This window comes from Eleutherodactylus coqui, chromosome 9 (genome assembly GCF_035609145.1).
Source record: "Eleutherodactylus coqui strain aEleCoq1 chromosome 9, aEleCoq1.hap1, whole genome shotgun sequence".
Taxonomy (NCBI): Eukaryota; Metazoa; Chordata; class Amphibia; order Anura; family Eleutherodactylidae; genus Eleutherodactylus; species Eleutherodactylus coqui.
Genome location: NC_089845.1, coordinates 123,501,152 through 123,520,521, shown reverse-complemented (window position 1 = coordinate 123,520,521; position 19,370 = coordinate 123,501,152). Strand labels below are relative to the sequence as shown.

The 19,370-nt window shown below is 47.8% G+C and overlaps 1 protein-coding gene across 1 annotated transcript in view; it reads left to right on the top strand.

The window, feature by feature from the left end:
• Positions 1-19,370, top strand: part of CPNE3 (copine 3) — an 80,913-nt gene that overhangs the window by 26,911 nt on the left and 34,632 nt on the right. The window contains exons 8-10 of the mRNA XM_066578446.1: positions 3,605-3,703; positions 5,870-5,956; positions 15,487-15,546. Of these exons, the coding sequence (XP_066434543.1) occupies positions 3,605-3,703; positions 5,870-5,956; positions 15,487-15,546 (246 nt within the window). The remainder of the gene's footprint in view (positions 1-3,604; positions 3,704-5,869; positions 5,957-15,486; positions 15,547-19,370) is intronic.

Sequence of the window (19,370 nt, the reverse complement as noted above, 5' to 3'; positions counted from 1 at the left end):
GCGCGATGACAGCGGATCACTGGCGGTTAGTGAAGCCGGACCCATGGCAATCACACGATTGGGTAGCTGGATTCAATTTACAAAGGGTTGTCTTCATGAGACCCAAGGGTAAAGCTACACATAACAGCTGTAGTTCAGCCAATACTCTGCCACACTCTGTCTGTTTGTAAGCCGGAACAGTATGCAGTTTTACTGCAGATGTGCTTTTTTTTTTTTATTTTTAGGTAAAACCTCTTAGCAAAATTGTGTCTGGAAAAAAATCAATGTAAAACATGTGGCTTTGTGCTAAAACTGTATGTATATCGAAGCTGTCTCTTTTATCTGAGCTCTGCTCCTATGTAGACAATACATGGTTAGGATAAGAGTTTAGCCATGGAATATTATTGGGAGGTTTTCATTCACTGACAGCAAGGAGAGATGTTGAAAAGGGTTTGGAATTGAAATATTATTTCAGAAGGTTTCAGGATTCTCCATAGTAGAATGATTAAAAACAATAGTCTTCCTTCAGACTCGCTAGTTTTCTCCACACAAGTATTTTGCAATATGGGTTTGTTTCCTAAACTCCACTCAGTGTATTGTAAATAGCGCAGCTATCCTTAAATGCTCAACATGATCAAATGGTCACAAGGTGGATTAGGGACAAGGTGTATGACCTTTGACCTGCTAGATGATAGGTCATGTAATGGAGACTTGGTTGAATTGCAAAAATGCCATGTTGCTAATGTAACTAATATATATATATATACACACACCTTTCACTGGCATTTAATAATGTACTACGTTTTTTTCTGTGGGTCATTATGAATGCTGTAATACCAGAGCTTTATTTTTTTCATAGTTAACGGGGAAGGTGGGGTTTTGATGGTTTTTTTTATTTTTAACATTTTTTTTCTTTTTACAATTAAAAAAAAACAAAACTTTTGCAACTGTTTTTAAAACATTTTTTTTTGTCCCACTAAGGAACTTGATTACCATATTTTATCATTACTAGATTGGCTCTATGAACATAAAAAGTTGGAAAAATAGTTTTTTTTGTGTTTCTTTGCCTATTGTTCTTTCTCTGCCTCTCTTCTTTGTTTCTGTGCCTGTATCTCTGTCTGTGTCAGCCTCTGTGTGTTTTGCTGTGTCTGAGTGTTTCTTTCTCTTGGTCTGCATCTGTCTTTTCTCTGCCTAGCATTTCTGTTTGCCTTCTTTTTGTCTTCTGTCTCTAGCTGTGATTGGTGGCCCAGAGGGGGGGGGGGGTGTCAGCCAATGATGGCCAGGGCCGCCATGCCCCCTTCCATGCCTTTTGTCCTGGGAGCGGCCACTGTTCTCGGGAGCCGCGATTGAGCAGCGCTGGATGAACAGGATTTAGGAGTGGCAGCTCAGCCAATTCATAAATGCTGCTTCCATGACACGATGGCTGTGATTGGTTATCCAGCGCTGCATTGAAAGGCTGAACCAATCGCAGCCATCACATGCTCCCCTTCAGCACTGCTCGCTCCCGTGTAGCAGCACCTGCTCTCCTTCAGTGCAACCCACTGTCCATTCAGCATCGCCTGCTCCCGTGGAGCATTGCCAGCCGCCCTTCAGTACCGGCCACTCTGCTTCAGTACTGCCCGCTGCCCTTCAGCACCACCCGCTCACTTAGCAACGCTTTACTGTCCCCAGGCACACGCCCATACACTTAACATAGGAACTTTTGAGCGGCCCTCACAGGTCACTCGCTGTACCAACTCCAATTTTATGATTTTACAGCGGGGACGAGGGTGTCACTAATCTAATGACACCAAAATCGTCCACCAAAGGTCAGATAAAGGGGTCAAAGTGTGGTGCAAGAAAAAGCCTGTAGGCTTATTTCTATTAGATTCTAATGCACTGCTATACTGAATCATAGTAGTGCATTACAAAGCCTGTGAAGCTACTGAAACTCCGCCACTGTCTCATAGCCCACCGTAGCTGGCAGACCCATACCCATGCTTTTGGGTGTTGTAGCAACCCATCAGGACTCTGTGATCACATTGCAGTGTTCTAATGGGTGAGAGAAGGAGCCGCCTCCCTCTGTCATTATTTTAAATGCTGTGGTCGCACTGACCGCAGCATGTAAAGGGTTAAACAGTGGGGATCAGAAGTTTCTCCAGTCCCAGCTTCTTGAGCAGGTGTTATCCAGCAGCCGGGCACCCGCTCCCCCTGGTACGGGAGACTTGTGCCAGACTTGTGATGCAGCTGCTGTCCAAAAATGTTGCATTAGAATAAAGCTCCTTAATGGCCACCATCAAAAGGTGTATGGGCAGTTGTTAAGGGGTTAATTAGTGCCAGACTTGTGATGCAGCTGCTGTCCAAAAATGTTGCATTAGAATAAAGCTCCTTAATGGCCACCATCAAAAGGTGTATGGGCAGTTGTTAAGGGGTTAATTATCGTCCAGTGTAAGCTGAGAAGCGTCTATCAAGGACCAGCCCAGTGTTCTCTCCTTCTCCAAACAAACTGTCATTCTTAGGTTGGGCTCACACAAACGTGCTTGCCGGCTGGCTGCACATACCTCTTGTGCGCAAGCATGCAGCCAATAGGCAATGACATGCATACTTTCTGCGTGCCGCCAATCCACATGCACTATCTTGGCGTGTACGTGCATTTAATAGTGCATGCTGTGATTTATCTGGCACATGCACTCCCCGCACTTGTTTAAAGTATGGGATTTTGCTACTGCGTATTATGTGCGCAAAACCTGTGCGGGTAATTCACAGTAAGCGTACAGTCGTGTGAGCTGGGCCTTACACTAACAACACACTATAGGGACTATTTTAAGTGACTTCTTGGATGATAAGCAAAGCCACCCTTAAGGTACCTTTTATATAGGACGACTGACAGTCGAATAATCACTTGAAAGAGCAAATTCAAGCAATAGGCATTCGGTGTAAACATGGCCACCAACAGGGTAACAAGTGATAAGTATCGCTCGTCATTTAGTTTCAACTCACCGAAAAAATAGTCACTGGGTGATAATTAGTCATATGGTGGAAAGTCACAGTCGTTCGCATTTGGACAACTTGGGAACAAATTTGCATGGAAATCCCCTCTACCAGGGGTGTAACTATAGAGGATGCAGGGGATGCGGTTGCACCCGGGCCCAGGAGCCTTGGGGGGCCCATAAGGCCTCTCTTCTCCATATAGGGAGCCCAGTACTATGAATAAAGCATTATAGTTGGGGGCCCTGTTACAGGTTTTGCACCAGGGCCCAGGAGCTTCAAGTTACGCCTCTGCCCTCTATTAAAGATATGTCGGCAGTCCACTGCTGAACAATCAATGACTGCTGTTCGTACACTTCAACGATAAAGGTATCCTTTTCTGCTAGTTGCTATAACTATAGGGAGTCTATAAATCTGTTCTTAGCAACTTGCCAAATACTGTCAGATACTCTATAAAGCACTGCTGGTCCTTGGATGAAACCTGTGATGGTCCGAGCTCATGAAATCACCTAGAACATGGCAAAAATATGTTCTCCTGGACTTCCCCTTCAACTGGATTTTAATTTACCGCTGTTCCACTATATAGCTTGAGTTGATCCTATAGGATGAGACGTTTATGAGTGCTGCTGTTTGATGACGGCTGTTTCCTCTGTTTCAGGTGGAGTGCTACGACTACGACAGTGATGGCTCCCATGACCTGATTGGCATCTTTCAGACCACTATGTCGAAACTGAAGGAAGCCAATCGCTCAATGCCAGTAAGTGATCACCAGCTGGGTAATATAGAAGACTTGGGCTGTCCCTCCTCGCTGTGTGTAGAGGGAATACGATGGAAACACGATAAACTCAGCGAATAAACCTCAAACTTTTTCTTTTATTCCAAATCCGGAGCCCAGAATTTAAAGAGGAATTTAACCTTTTAACTACTGTGTATTCTGATATCATTACTAGAATGATAGTCCACAGTGTTTGGTACATGGCATAAACCATTACTGTGCAGGTACTGTAAACATATGGCTCTTGTGGTAAAACGCAACCGTCGTACAACCCGAATGTTGGAATCCCTGCAGTCCTCACAAGTACACGGGGCAAGTATTGTCCCACTAGTTACTCAATACAGCGAATGTAAGCAACAGTTGTTGGGTAAAATCGTCCACAAACCCAATGATGAGCAAGAATGTGTTAACTAATTACTAGTCGCTTAGTTTCAGCTCGCCTAAAAATAGTCACTTAGGCTGACTTCACAGGAGCGAGCGCAATATCGAGCCATGATTTGCCGACAATGCCAACATGTGATTCACTGCCCGATATCGTGCGATTTTCCCCGCGATGCAATGCAAACGTGATCCACGGCTTGATATCGCGCTTGACAACTTGCAATTTCCCGCGGTGCAATGTGATGCCAATATGTGATTCACGGCCCGATATCACACTCGCCAACATGCGATTTCCTTGCGGTGTGATGCGATGTGCGAAAACCTCACTCGTGTATGACCCCATTCAGATTTTCTGGGCCGTGTGAAAACAGCCCGACTGATTAATTCATCTGGTGTAAACAGGCAATTGTTGTGTTTTCATGACTAGTCAACAACTTTGCAGGGAGGTATGCGCTTGTTCTGCGTGTGCCTTCCCCTGAATTCTGATTGGCTCCTGCCTATTTTTTTTTTTTAGCATTTTGCCATCATACTTAACTCTCATTGGTTCCTGAAAACACCTGTGAGTGATCAGTGAAACCCACAAGTGACCGTAGCAGCAAGTGTTCACTGGAGGACCACTCACATGTATTTACATGTATTCAGTGGACTCGGCAATCAATGAGCGTGCAATGGGAAGCGGTTAAAGCTTCAAATGCATACCCTCCAAAGAACCCACCCACCCCCCAACTTGTTGCCTGTATGAATCTTCCCAACAATTCTTTCAGCGATCGTGAAACTTAGGCCTCATGTCCACGGGGACAGATCCGCAGCGGGTCACCCGCACGCGTGATCCACACCCCATAGGGATGCATTGGACACCCGCAGGTAATTAAATACCTGCGCGGATTGCGTGTGCGGGAAAATACCCGCAGCATGTTCCATTTTAGTGCGGGTCTCCCGCGAGTATGGCTCCTGCAGGCTTCTATTGAAGCCGTGCGGATCTGCGGCACACCCGCAGCTGAATTCCTGCTCTCCAGTACGGGAGAGCAGGAGGTAAAAAATAAAAGTGGAGTGCACGGCGCATGCGCACAGCACGCTGCCAACGTGCCGAGCACATCCGCCGTGCCGAAGAAAGAAGATCTGGCCCGACGGAGGGCAGATCCGCAGCGTCCGGACAGGTAAGTAATGCTTACTTTTTAGCCTCATGTCTGCGGGAAAGGAGGGACCCGCAGCAGGACTCTGCATGAAGAATCCACGCCGGGTCTGATTTTCCCCGTGGACATGAGGCCTAAACAACAAGTGAACAACAATGGCTATATTTGTAAACACACAATAGTTGTTGTTACTCTTTAGCCATTATTTTGAGCGACTATTTAGGCAATGATTGTCCCATGTAAGGTGGCCATAATTCTGAGACCGCATTGGTCATTATAAGTGGCTTTCTGAGTTGTATTCGGAGTAAACGCTATTAATATTAGTTGTTGAGCTATTCAAGTTGTTCCTGTTTTTCGTTTACTTTTTGCAAACAGCTGAAAGTTTTGTAAATGTGGCAAATAAGCCTAAATTACAATGGGGGTAATTCAATGTAATCCGTTCCATGTAGAGCCATACGTGGCACTAGGACAGCCAGGCTCTGTTCACACTGATTACATACAATGCACATTGCATTCATTGGTAATTACACTGCAAACACGGCTTCTGTTTATTGGTCTCACTTCCAGTTTGTGGACTTCCTTATAAACCATTGGAGCTGCAGTACAAATAAAGGGTTTTTTATTTATTTTGCAGGCGGAATTTGACTGCATAAATGAGAAGAAGAAGCAGAAGAAGAAAGGCTACAGAAACTCTGGTGTGGTCAGCGTAAAACGTTGTGAGGTTGGTGGATTCTGATAACCATTTGAGAAGACTGGATAATCAGTCAGTGCTATTGGCTCATCTGACTCATGTTGAAGGCCAGCTTCCGACGGATGTAAGCACAATTGTGCGTGCCTTAGTGCAATGTTTTTGCGCTATGAACAAAACTTTTATCTGCGTGTATCGCGGTATTTTACTTTCGTTTTTCTGCCCACCGGGCATGTTCATTAGCTCTCGGCATAGAAACACACCGATTTGAAATAGCTAAATACTTCCAGATGTGTTCTTGTTCTAGCGGGATTACGCAGTGTTTTAAGCAACTCCTAATGGATTTCCTGTGCATTTGTGCGCTCCCCCATTGACTTCTATAGGAACTTTTTAGTGCACAAATACGCAGGAAAATAGAGCATGTTCTATCTTTGCGCGGCCGAAATGCGAACATGTGAACAAACCCATTGAAACCAATGGATTCTATTCACTGTATGTCCGTGTGAAGCTGGCCTAAGTCAGTCATTAAATGTCTTGTTCCATTAACCCCTTAATGACATGGCCTATTTTGGCGTTGAGGACCAAGCGATTTTTTTCGTATTTTTCCATCTCCATTTTTCAAAAGCCATAACTTTTTTATTTTTCCGTGGACGCGGCCGTATAAGGGCTTGTTTTTTGCGTGGCGAGCTGTAGTTTTTATTGGTGCCACTTTTGGGTACGTAGACAATATCGTAAAATTTTTTAATTTTTTTTTTATGATAACATGGAGATAAACCGCATCAATTCTGCCATAGATTTCTTTTTCTTTTTTTTACAGCGTTAATCATGCAGCATAAATGACACACAAAATTTTTTCTGCGGGTCGGTACGGTTACAAAGATACCAAAATTGTTATATTTTTTTAGGTTTTTACACTTTTTTGCAATAAAACCCCCTTTTTTTTGGAAATCTTTTTTTTCTCGCTCGTGTCATTGGGGTACACAGCAAAGACCGTGGGATATAGCTTCTGCCACTAGGAGGCGACACTAAGCACAAAAAGTTAGCTCCGCCCTCTGGCTATATCCCTCCTGCCGACAGCAGGCTAATCAGTTTTTAGCTTAGTGTCTCGTAGGAGGACGGTCGTGCCCGTTAGGGCTAGTTTTAAGGGCCAGGGTTAGACGGAGAGGCAGGACGCTCCCCATCAAACCCGAACGGAGAGGAGGGCGAACAACCTCGGGTTTGTCCAGGTTGCTTCTTGCCCGGCCCGCCTCAGAAGAAAAGGTGGCCCATCCGGATCATATATATCTGCATGTAGCCCGCCAGCGAGAGCCCCCCATGTTTGGTGCAGAGGTCCGCATCCCCTTCCCATGGGCAGGCGATGTTACAGGGGTAGGCTGCTGGAACTGGGGAGCCGCTATTTCCACCAGCAAGGACGCAAGAGGTGAGTATGCGCTGGCGACCTTCCCTTCCCCCCTCCCTTGGCTCTCCCCGTATGTCGCGGCATGGCGTAGGGTAAGCGCTAGTGTGCCCATATTATAGTGCAGCGGCTGGCAGGTTAATCTCTCCCTCTGCTCCCTTTGAGCTAGCAGGCAGCGCGGGGGGCTGTTTCTGGGTGATGGCTTACCTGGTGGTGTTCTGGTGCTGGTATCAGGGCACGAGCATGCTGAGTTGGCATGGCTACACGCGGTGGTGTCCCGGCGAGGCACCTTAGTAGCACAGCGCATTGACATAGTGCCGCCCGGGCTTTGGCTCCTGGCAATTGGGGGCACTCCTGCAGCATATGGGGCACAATAGGGGGCCTCTGTGCAGCCCTGGGCGCGGCAGCAACACTCTGGACTGATGGGGGCGTGGCTACGACTTGACCACGCCCCAGCACGCATGGGGGGCGTGGCTTCGCGGGACGCAGCGTAGGGGGCGTGGCTTAGCTGCGTAGGGGGCGTGGCTTCGCGGCGCCGCGCGTAGGGGGCGTGGCCTCTTTGGGATGCACGGTGCCCCTCTCCGGCCCCTCCCTTCCTCCCTCCCTCTCAAGGATTGTGAGGAGGGATGATGTGGTGAAGCAGCATATTGGGAGACAGCGCGCCAAAGATTGAGACCGCCCTGCGCCTCCACTCCTTGCTGCTGTGCTTGCTCAGGCTGGTGTGCAGTACAAGTCAAAGTTCCAGGAGGCCTCTTCAGCATCTGCAGGCTCTCGACTCAGCGGCTCCCCGGACCTCGACAAGGACCCAGGGTAAGCTGCCTGGCGGCGATCTTCCCCCTCTTGCTGCTCATCCCTCCTGCCGGCGGTTGGCATAGAGGAGGATAGTTTGCAGCTTTTTGCCAGGTCAAAATCCCAGCACCATGTCCGACCTCAGAGTTCTGAAGGCTGGACCAGGGACAGCAAGAGCAACGCGCTTGGCTTGCTCACGCCGTAACCTAGAGTTCGCATGCGGACAGGCTGAGCTATTTTGTAGAGACTGCTCCCCAGCGAAACAAGTGACAGTGCAAAGCACCCCTCCCCCGTTCAGCCCCCATTTATGGCCGAGCTGGAGTGGGCCCGCTCCTTGTCCCTTGCAGGGTCGATCCTCACTCGGGCGTCTGGTGCGATTTTGGAGAAGTTGGCACAGGACGCTTCCGGTTCATGTGAGAGAAACAGAGATGGCTCGCAGGCGGCCGTCGGCGAAGACGGGACAGGCCCCCGGACTCACGGCGGTCCTCCCGGTCTCCATCCTCCTCGCCGTTTTGCGCTCCTCGGGTACGAGGTCGCGTCGATCATCGACAGAGAAGGTCTGTTCGGACGAGGATTGGTTTGACTCCTCCTCAGACTTTGTCATGGAGGAGGATCAGGTCCTTCGATTTTCGGCGATGGTGGAGAGCTTAGGGGATACGTTTCAGCTCACTGAGCAAGAGCCACAGGCGTCTGGGATCCTTTTCTTTTAGGCAGCCCAGACACTTCCTGAAGACCTTTCCTGCCCATGAGGCCTTTGACAAGGTCCTATCTAAGGAGTGGAAGGCACCGGGATAAGCGTTCCTTCCAAGTTTGGTTACTTGGACGGGAAATACCTCTTCTCGCAAAAGTTAGGAGAAGTAGTCGATCCCACCGCTAGTTGATTCGCCTATCTCTCGCCTGGCTAAGCCTATTATGCTGCCTACGGCGGAGTCCTCCTATCTCACGGATTTCAAGGATCGAAAGGTCGAGGCGTTGGCGAAGACCGTTTTCGAGGCGGTTAGGTCGGCTCTTAAGCCTGTGTTTGCCTCTTCCCGGGTCAGTAAGGCTATTACTGACTGGGCAAAACGGTTACGAGGGGGAGTCCTTGAAGGGGCTTCTCCCGGGAATTTGCCAGGCACAGCACAGCAGATGCAGCCAAACAGGTAGCTCGGGCCTCTGCAGCATCAATGACAACTTGCCGGAGCCTATGGTTAAAATCGTGGGATGCAGATGCTTCTTCAAAGGGGTCGTTAATCAATATGCCCTTTGGAGGATCTCGCCTTTTTGGCGCCGAGCTAGTCGGGCTCATCTCAGAGGGTCAACGGGCATTCTAAGCTAAATGTTCTTGCTCTCGTCGGATGGCGGCCCCCAGCCAGCATGTCCGCCTGGGAGGCCCAGGTCCCGTTGACTTCTACGGGTAAAAGGAGCTCGCTTTTGCCGCAGCAGAGACTTTTGCCCCTGTCGCCGAACGAGTTCTCGCAGGATGGAGAGGAAAGGTCCGCAGGAGCGGGTATAAAGGAAGAGGACTCCCTTTAAACCAAGGTCTCTTGGCGTGGGCCTCAGCCTACGAAGAGTTCCAAAAGCCCTCCGCATGAGGGACTGCCCCCACCTGTTTCCGGATAGGGTGGGGGGTCGGCTTCTCTAGGTCAGCCAGGTCTGGTCGACTCATGTCTCAGATACCTGGGTGCAGGAGGTCGTGTCCAGGGGCTATGCAATAGAGTTCCTGATGCAACCACACGTCCGCCCCCTTTTTTTCGGCCCAGAACCCCGAGGGACCCAGGGAAAGCAGCAGCTATCCTCAAGGCGGTCCACACTCTCTATTTTGCAGGGGGTGGTGCAAGCTCTCCCCGAGCATCACTGTGCGGGGTTCTACACTAATCCTTTGGTGGTCCCCGAAAAGGGTGGCTGTCTGTCCGATTGTGGCTCTAAAGAAATTGATCAAGTTGGTGGCGGTTCGTCATTTCCGCATGGAATCTGTACGACCGGTCATCGCATCCTTGGAGGCAGGGGAGTTCCTTTCCTCGATAGATATCCAGGATGCATATTTACAAATCCCCATTCATCAGGCGCACCAGCGCTTCCTCCGATTCGGGCACTGGATCGGATGGTTTCCAGTTCACAGCGTTGCTTTTCGGGCTGGCAACAGCTCCCAGGGTGTTTACAAGAGTCTTAACCGCAGTAATGGCATTCGTGCATTCCAGGGGGGTCGTTGCCATGCCATATCTGGACGACATCCTGGTAAAGCCCCGACCCAGCGGGACAACCTGGAGAGCCTGCAGATTGCCTTGGACACTCTTCCAGGTTTGGCTGGCTGATTTATTACAAGAGGCATCTCTTGTGCCAGCACAATGCATGGTGTACCTGGGGATGTGCTTCGACACGATTCTGGGTCGAGTGGCTCACCCGGAGGCAAAACACCAGCTGCTGCAGAAGCAAGTACTGTCCCTTCTATGACGGCAACTGGTGGCGATCCGCCATGCAATGAAGGTCTTGGGCCTAATGGTCTCGTTTTCTGAGGCGGTTTCATTTGCCCAGTTTGGGTTGGCATGATCCCTCGATCGGAAGATAAGCATTCCACCTGGGGTTCAGCAGTCACTCCAGTGATGGTTGGACTGGCCACGCATTCAGCAGGGCAGGTCGTTCCTGCGCCTGCAATGGCAGGTGCTGGCTACAGACGCCAGCATGTCAGGCTGAGGGTGCGCGCTGGGGGATCCGGTGGCACAAGGAACCTGGGTTCAGGCAGGAATCCGGTCTCTATATAAATGTATTGGAGCTGCAAGCAGTAGTCCGGACCTTGCAGTTCTTTGCACATCGGCTGGAGGGAATGCCAGTGCGACCGCGGTGGCTTACATAAGCCATCAGGGCGGGACCTGCAGCAAAGGAGTCACTGGATCCGATGGCATCCCGCTTCAGACAGAAGCTTCCAGCCTAGCTGGCCAGGTCAAGGGATCCCAGAGCACTAGCAGCAGATGCGCTAATGGCTCCCCGGACGGGTTGTCATTACCCCTAGGTCTTCCCGCAAGCTCCTCATTTCCCGGCTGCTCTGGAGAAACAGGAAGGAGGGCTACCTGTGATTCTCTTAGTCCCAGATTGACCGCAAGAAACATGGTATGCGGAACTCGTGGACCTGGTAGCAGTCGTGCCCTGGTGGTACCCCTGTGAAAAGATCTGCTCTCTCAGGGTCCCCTCTACCACCAGAATTTGGCTACGCGGCATTGGACGGCGTGGCGGTTGAGGCCACGGTACTGAGGGCACGGGTTTCTCAGACCCAGTTATTCCAACAATGATTAGGGCTAGAAAGCCGTCGTCATTGAAAGTATTTCACCGGGTAATTCCAAAGAACAAACACTAGAATATGGTGTGCTGTATTGTCAGCTTGCTCACTTCACTACCACTGACGAGGGCTCTGTGCAGCCAATACGTGTCTGGTTAGAGATGGGTACACCTGGCAATTTTAAATATGACTAAATAGAGAGGATTACAAATTTTGCTCTGCAGGCAAGCGTGGATTACACTTTTTCCTGCATGGAATTTTTTACCATATCACCGGGTGTGGGAAAACATCCCTTCGCTGGTGCGAGCAGAGGGGGGCACACCCGAGGCATTTCTCGTTGGCTCGCCTCCTTGTCTTTTCTCCAGGACGGGTTGGACTTGGGCCTGAGCCTCAGCTCCCTTAAGGGATAGGTTCCGGCCTTTTCGGTCTCCGATGCCACCCTGGGACCTAAAACGGGTTCTGGATGCCATACAGGCTCATCCGTTTGAACCATTAGTGGAGATATCGCGGCGGCTGATGTCCTGGGAGGTTGCCTTCCTGGTGGCGGTTACCTCTTCGCGCAGGGTGTCGGAGATTGAGGCTCTGTCGGCAAAACCACCTTTTACGGTTTTTCACCAGGATGGGGTGATGCTGTGACCGGTGCGGTCTTTTCTCCCAAAGGTGGTGTCAACCTTCCACATTAATGAAGACCTTGTACTACCATCGTGTCCAGAGACTGTTCACCCTAGGGGACGGGCTCTGCATACCGTAGACCTAGTCCACGCCTGAGGACGTATTTGGACCAGACCGCGTCCTTCCGGCGCTCGGGTTCCCTGTTTGTGATACCGGATGGTCCGAGACGTGGTCTTGCAGCATCAAAAGTGACAGTTGCTCGCTGGTTTCGTTCGGCAGTGGTGGAGGCCTACCGGGTTAGAGGTTAGACACCGCAGTTTCCGGTGACGGCACACTCCGCCAGGGCACTGGGGGCTTCATGGGCGGTAAATCACGGGGCCTCAGTGTCACAAGTGTGTAGGGCGGCTTCCTGGGTATCCCTGCACGCCTTTTTCTAAATTTTATCAGATACATACGTTTGCATCAGCCGACGCTTGCTAGGTCAAAAGGGTTTTACAGACGGCTGTAAACTGACTGCATGCGTTTATGATTTTTGTACCCACCCTCGGGGACGGCTGTGGGACGTCCCACGGTCTTTGCTGTGTACCCCAATGACACGAGCGAGAAAAGAGGATTTTTACTCACCGTAAAATCTCTTTCTCGTCTCGTCATTGGGGGACACAGCACCCACCCCTCTTTCTTTATATGACACAGTGGTGGTCCTGGTCGGACTCCGGATTCTGTAAGTCACACATGGTGCTGCGTGTTTTTCATTACAGTTAAATTTTGTTGATGTGTCATATTGCTAACTATTGTTGTCTCTCGGTTCCCGCATGGCTACTCCAACTGCTGGCATGACAAACTGATTAGCCTGCTGTCGGCAGGAGGGATATAGCCAGAGGGCGGAGCTAACTTTTTGTGCTTAGTGTCGCCTCCTAGTGGCAGAAGCTATATCCCACGGTCTTTGCTGTGTCCCCCAATGACGAGACGAGAAAGAGATTTTACGGTGAGTAAAAATCCTCTTTTTTTCTTCTCTATAGCTGCATTCAAAGTCCTGTAACTTTTTTTTTTTCTATGTATGGAGCTCTATGAGGGCTTATTTTTTGCGAGACGAGCTGTAGTTTTTATTGGTACCATTTTGGTGAATGTACGGCTTTTTTGATCACTTTTATTGCACTTTTTGGGAGGCAAAATGCTGAAAATTTGCATTTTGCCTCTGTTTTTTAGCTTTTCTTTTTACGCTTTTTGTCGTACAAAATGAAAAGTGTGTTCAACTTTTTGTACACGTCGTTATGGACGCGTCAATACCAAATATGTGGGGTTTTCATTTTTTTCCCCTTTTTTTATGCTAATATTAGAAAAAGCATAAAAAAAGGTTTTCTTTTACATTTTTCTTTTTTTTACACTATTTGAGTCCCTCTGAGGAACTTGCAGCAGTATGCCTATGATCGCTGTGATAAGGCATGGCAGAGCTACTGCTCTCCCATGCCTTATCGCCTATACAGCGATTATAGGCACAGGCAATACAGGACGCCAGTGTCTTGTTGCAGCAAGTCATGGTCTGAGAGGAGGTGTGTTAGCAAGTCAGCCGTGTGTGCAGCGTTTCACAAAGCCAGCAACGGTAGCAATAACCTTTCCGCTCCCTTGTCCATCCTGCAGTAAGGAGATCTGAGTTGGAGGCCAGCGTTCCACAAAACAGCGAGTTAAACTGCCTGGTTAATTCAAAGCCAGGATTAGATCAGTGGCCATTTTCAACTAACATCCAACGCGTGCATCATACATGTCCAGTGTGCCCACCAGCTATTCAATACTGAGGGAAAGTCCTTACTGAGTAACCTATAGGAGAGTAGAGGGAGAGAATTGAAGAAATTGGTGTTCAAAATACAAATCCACTGTTTTCAACATGTTCAATTACTGCATCATTGCCGACACTGCTACATCCTTAACGCTGTAACAAGTTAATTGTATTTCATCTGTATTCACCAAAGCTTCAGTAAACCTGCGTGCTCCCAGTTTACTAATACAAACTACTGGACTCGTCTCAAGTTATTTCACCACCACTACACTTGGGGGTTCAGGTTGGAGTACTGGCGTCACCCGTGACAAAACAATTGTTTATTTCAAATGTGTCCTTACACATTATCCTTGCCACTGTGCGACAGCTGAGCAGAGCCCTGTTATCGCCACTGTCAGGCCGGATTACAGAGCCACCCGTCACAACCATCTTATAATCCCTGTGGTCTCACCCACTTTTGCGCACTCCCCTTGCCCGTTGCACATGTTGTAGAGATCCACAGTAGGGTGCTTCCAGTCTGCTATACTATAGGCCCATACTGTAGTTCTTAAAACTACTTATTTTATGCACGAAGTTAGACATATTTCCTAGTTACCATTTTTAAAAATGGAGATTCTCATCTAGAACCTCCAGGGGAGGATATAGTGTCTCGCCATATGGCGGCACACCGAGTGTCAACTTGTCGACACTCCATGTGCTTCCGCGAAGGGTCTGTCCACTGGGCATTGCAGTGCGTATAAGCTTTTCTTTATAGTGTCCATTAAGAAATGAATAGCTGACAAGCATCATTCAGAGCTCATTATTCGCATCAACTAATTTTTGTATTTTATATCTATTAGATTTTTTTTATATTTAGAGCCCGCACGCAAATGTCCTTTTGTTATACCCTAGGTCATTGTGTTTTGGCATAGCATTTTTTTAAAGCTTCGGAAAACTTAGTCTGATGTGCTCTCCTATACAGAGAGATACAGTTATTGAAAAAAATTGGTTTACGTGCTGTAGATGTGTTTTTACAATAGGAGTCACTGGTCTACATATGCCACTCTACTTCTTTACAGCTGCGTATGTCTAAGCCTTCCCTCCAGGTATACATGGCGGAATACTGCTGATGTCTACCTTCGACATAAGAAAAAATACAAGATGTGAACAGAGCTCAAGTTCGTATGCAAGATTTGCTTGGGGTACATGGGCCCACTATCAGCTGAAACATTACTCAGACTTCTTCCCGATCTCTACAGGGTACTGAATGAGGAGCCGCTCATTAGAAGTGCCCCACAGTCATTGGGAAGTTCCGTTGAAATGATTTCCTGATCTTTGGCGCTGCTCAGAGGTTTCTGTTAATAGAAATCTGACTTGGCAGATTTGTCATATTGATGACTGTGTTCTTAAGATGTTGTCCGATTTTTCAAAAAGGGCCTCATCTGCACAAGCGTACCTGGTGGCAGATTTGGGGATCTCTGTCATACTGATCCTGTATAGATCCATGTACCTGAGCCTTAGCAGAAATCTCTCAGTTGTGTAAAAGGGGTTTCCACGCTCAGTAGAGTCAGTTTGCTCTGGCAATCGGTGGTCAAACGTCACAGACCTTACGGTGAGTTAGGAGCCCCCGTGCTGGTGAAATGATGAGCATGAGCAGGATCTAGTCCGGCTATAGGAACCTGCACTTCAGTGCGCCAAGTCTGAGTCTGTCGCAGAAGTCTTAGTTACCCATAATTTACATATAATTTCTCTCTTTTTAGGTTACGGTAGAATACACATTTCTTGACTTCATAATGGGAGGATGTCAGATGAACTTTGTTGTAAGTATGTGACCAGAACTACGTCATGACCCCAAAAAACACAACATAAACGGCAGAAATAAAACAAGAAAAGCCTCTATTTTTCTTTGCATCGTCTTCATATACAGATTTCTTCCTCTTCTATCATCATCTGCTGTACTAAAATAACAACTAAACCCCACACCTGACACAAGAAGGTGAAGATGTACTTTTGTAGTTCCAAAACTTCTTACAACAGCAAAGAAATGCACCCCTTTTATCTAAGGCCACTCTCACACATCCGTCTTTTACCGCGGTAATTGCGGTCTTACTCTCCCATCGATTTCAATGGAGCCTCGTAGACCTGTGCTTAAACGTGGCGCCGTCTGCTCTATTTTCCGCGTTATTGCACCTCATCAGTGATGGGGTGTGCTAAAACCCACTATCCGAAAACAAAAGTAAAATTGCGGCAAAACACGACGATCAATATCGCAATGCTTTGCTACCAAAGTGGCCCTACAGGACTGTAACTTTCCGTGAGGCCGCTTTCACGTGGCTAAGAAACTTGTGCATTGCGGGCCGCGTGAATATGAACTCCATTCTTTTGAGTAAGTCCTGTAGGTGAGCGATGTTTTCCCGCACCACATTGCAGTGCAGGAAAGAATATTTTTTACGCATTGTTTTAAGGCACCTGAAAACTACGCCAACGGATTACTAAATTACTGAAGTGATAGGGGACGTATTTGCCAGAAAAACGCCTTGTATCGGCATGAAAACTCATGTTGGTCCAATATCGCGTTCGCCCGTGTGGTGGAGGTAGCCTCAGGGCTAAAGCAAACTTTGCATTTTCGGTCCTATTTTTCTGCTTCTTTATAGGAGCCGGAAAATGGAACCCATCGGCTAAGCTAAACCGTCATATGGCGGAACTGAACGATGCCCATTGGCTAAAATGTGGTCCGTTCGGTTTCCACCTGGCATTTCACAGGACGAAATGGCTCTGCACGCAGCACTGCTTTGTCGATATTTTAACTGTATTTAACTCCTGTATGAAATCGGCGACGACAGTTCTCAACTGAACCTCCGACGCCAATGTGAACAGCCCCTAAGGTGCAACTGAATAAATGCTATATGACGCTCTCTTGGCACTATTCTGGTTTTTTTTTACACACGTCTTTTGTCCATATTTGCAATCTGCTCCACATGGGCAGCACACTGACCCATTACATCAATGGAGCTATACAGGTACACATTCATTGTGCGCAGACTGTAAAAAGATCACAGCATGTCTTATTCTGGTCCAACTTATTGGACGACAGTCACCCATTCAAGTCAGTGCACTCCATGTTCACTGTTCATTGCTGAGCAATTCTTGGAAAAAATGGATGACAGAGTCAGAAAAACAACCAGACAAGCGCAATACACATATGTCACACCGACATACATATGCATTGAAATCAGTCCATTTTTCATGCACCGAAATCGGACACCCTCGTGTGAATAAAGGGCTCTTTCAGACTGGTGAGCGCGACATCGCTGCGGGAAAATCAAAGCAAAATGACATATGTGCTCATGCAATGTCTGAGCATCAGTGATGCTTTTTCTTGGAAAAACATTGAGCATTGCTGCCACGTGCGTTAGGTAATAGGAGTTTCTAATGTAAAAAATGCATCACATGAACTTACGAATGTTGCGACAAGATAAAATGATGGCTCTGTAGGGAAACGTGGGCAAAAAAAAACCATGCAAAGATAAGGCAGGCAGCGTTTATTAAATCTCGCAACATTGCAGGAGTAAAAACATTGCAAATGGAATGAAGTAATTAAAAAGCATGGGTGTCATAATTCTGCATTTTCACGCACTCTCGCATCGTGCAAAAATCATGCAATTTTCTCACAAGTGTAAAGGTAGCCTAAAGGCCCATTTACACGCAAAGATGATCACTCGAAATATGTTTAAAAGATAGGATAATTGACAGTTTTAGCTATCGTTTTGCATAAACTAACATTGCTCATTAGCAGTTTTTTGTCTTTATTTGCATGTAAATGAGCCTCCAGAGCTGTGTGCAGAGAACAGCAGGTGGTCTGCTATCTGCTTTGTTCTGCTGCAGGACTGAAGTTGACTACACTGTTATCAGTGCCCTCATGGAGAAACTGTTATGTGTGCTGTTGGGATCTGTAGTTCTAAGCTTCCTAGCAGCACAGCCCTCACAGGGTTAATTGATTTAGCTGTTAGCCTGTGCCTGTAAGCAGGTATCCTGTGCTCTATCCTGTTCCTGTTGCAGCTGGCTGTGTGATCTGTGCTCTGTCCTGTTCCTGTTGCAGCTGGCTGTGTGATCTGTGCTCTGTCCTGTTCCTGTTGCAGCTGGCTGTGTGATCTGTGCTCTGTCCTGTTCCTGTTGCAGCTGGCTGTGTGATCTGTGCTCTGTCCTGCTCCTGTTGCAGCTGGCTGTGTGATCTGTGCTCTGTCCTGTTCCTGTTGCAGCTGGCTGTGTGATCTGTGCTCTGTCCTGCTCCTGTTGCAGCTGGCTGTGTGATCTGTGCTCTGTCCTGCTCCTGTTGCAGCTGGCTGTGTGAACTGTGTCCGGTTCTGCTGGACTCCTGGTTAGTGTAGGGACTAGCGGTATAACCAGGAGCCGTGAAGTTGGCCCGCTAGCTTCCACGTTTTGTACAAAATGTCAACTAATACCTGGTATTTATATTCAGCTTATCATCTGTTACTAGTGTTTGCATTGTGGCTGCTGTATACTGTGTTTTCTGGCTCTGTGTGTCCTGTTGTTCAGTCCCTGTCATGTTGCATGTGTATGTCTCCTGTTCTGTGGCGTGGCTACGATCAGCTAGGGTCCAGTTCTGAAGACTGCTCGGCCGACCTCTTATTGGGGCGATGTCCCCGCTTAGGTAGGGCCACTGTCATCCCCCTTGTAGCACAGGATCTGTTGCCTGGATTCTGTGTGAATTTCCTGTGTTCCCGTGTGCGTGCATACTACTTACTACTACAATACTAGTATACGACTACTATTTGGTCACGATTGTGTGGGCCCCATGCTTAGTTTTCCCACACGATCATAACAGAAACACAGCATGCGGTCCCTGCTATCAGCTCTCCAGCTGAAGGATGGATTTTATGCTCACCTAAAAATCATCGTTCGTCCGAAAAGCAAATGATAGTAGCATTTACACGCAACAATTATTGCTCAAACATTGTTTGAGCGAATTTTGAGCGATAATCGTTGCTGGGGCTTAACAGATCAATTATTTTCTCTACAGATAAGTGGTGCCTGATGCTTTGTCATCCGCTTATCTCCCCAGCTCAATTAAACAAAATACACATTTTACTGATCCAAACATACATGTTACAATGGTTTTTTTTTTGTGGCTACTTTTACTCCACCACATCATAACTTTGCTAATTTTCAAGGGAGGGTGAAACCTATGCTACTCCTTCTGAAGGAGCCTAATGTAGACTTTTGAACCCTTAGGGGCCCCTTCGCATGTGAGTAAGTGTACCTGCGTGTGTTTTTATGCAGCGGTTTTTCAAAATGAAAGTTGCGTATTTACACTCACAACTGCGGCGTTTACTATACTAGGTTGTGCGCAAAAAAATGTACAATAAACCTCCCAGACATTGAAATAGCCAAATTCTTTAACCCTTTCCAATCCAATTTGTATCCTGGTTTTCCTAGGGGGCATACTCTTTTTCTGGCGTTATACAACAGCGCTATATGCTGGCTAAAGCCATAACTGCATGACGTGACACATTGGATAGACTCCGACAGCAGAGAGGCTGGCAATATACAGTAAGAGAACCCCGACTGATGTTTTCCAACATCTGAGCTCTACAGCCTCAAATCATAATGTCTTCAGACGCCA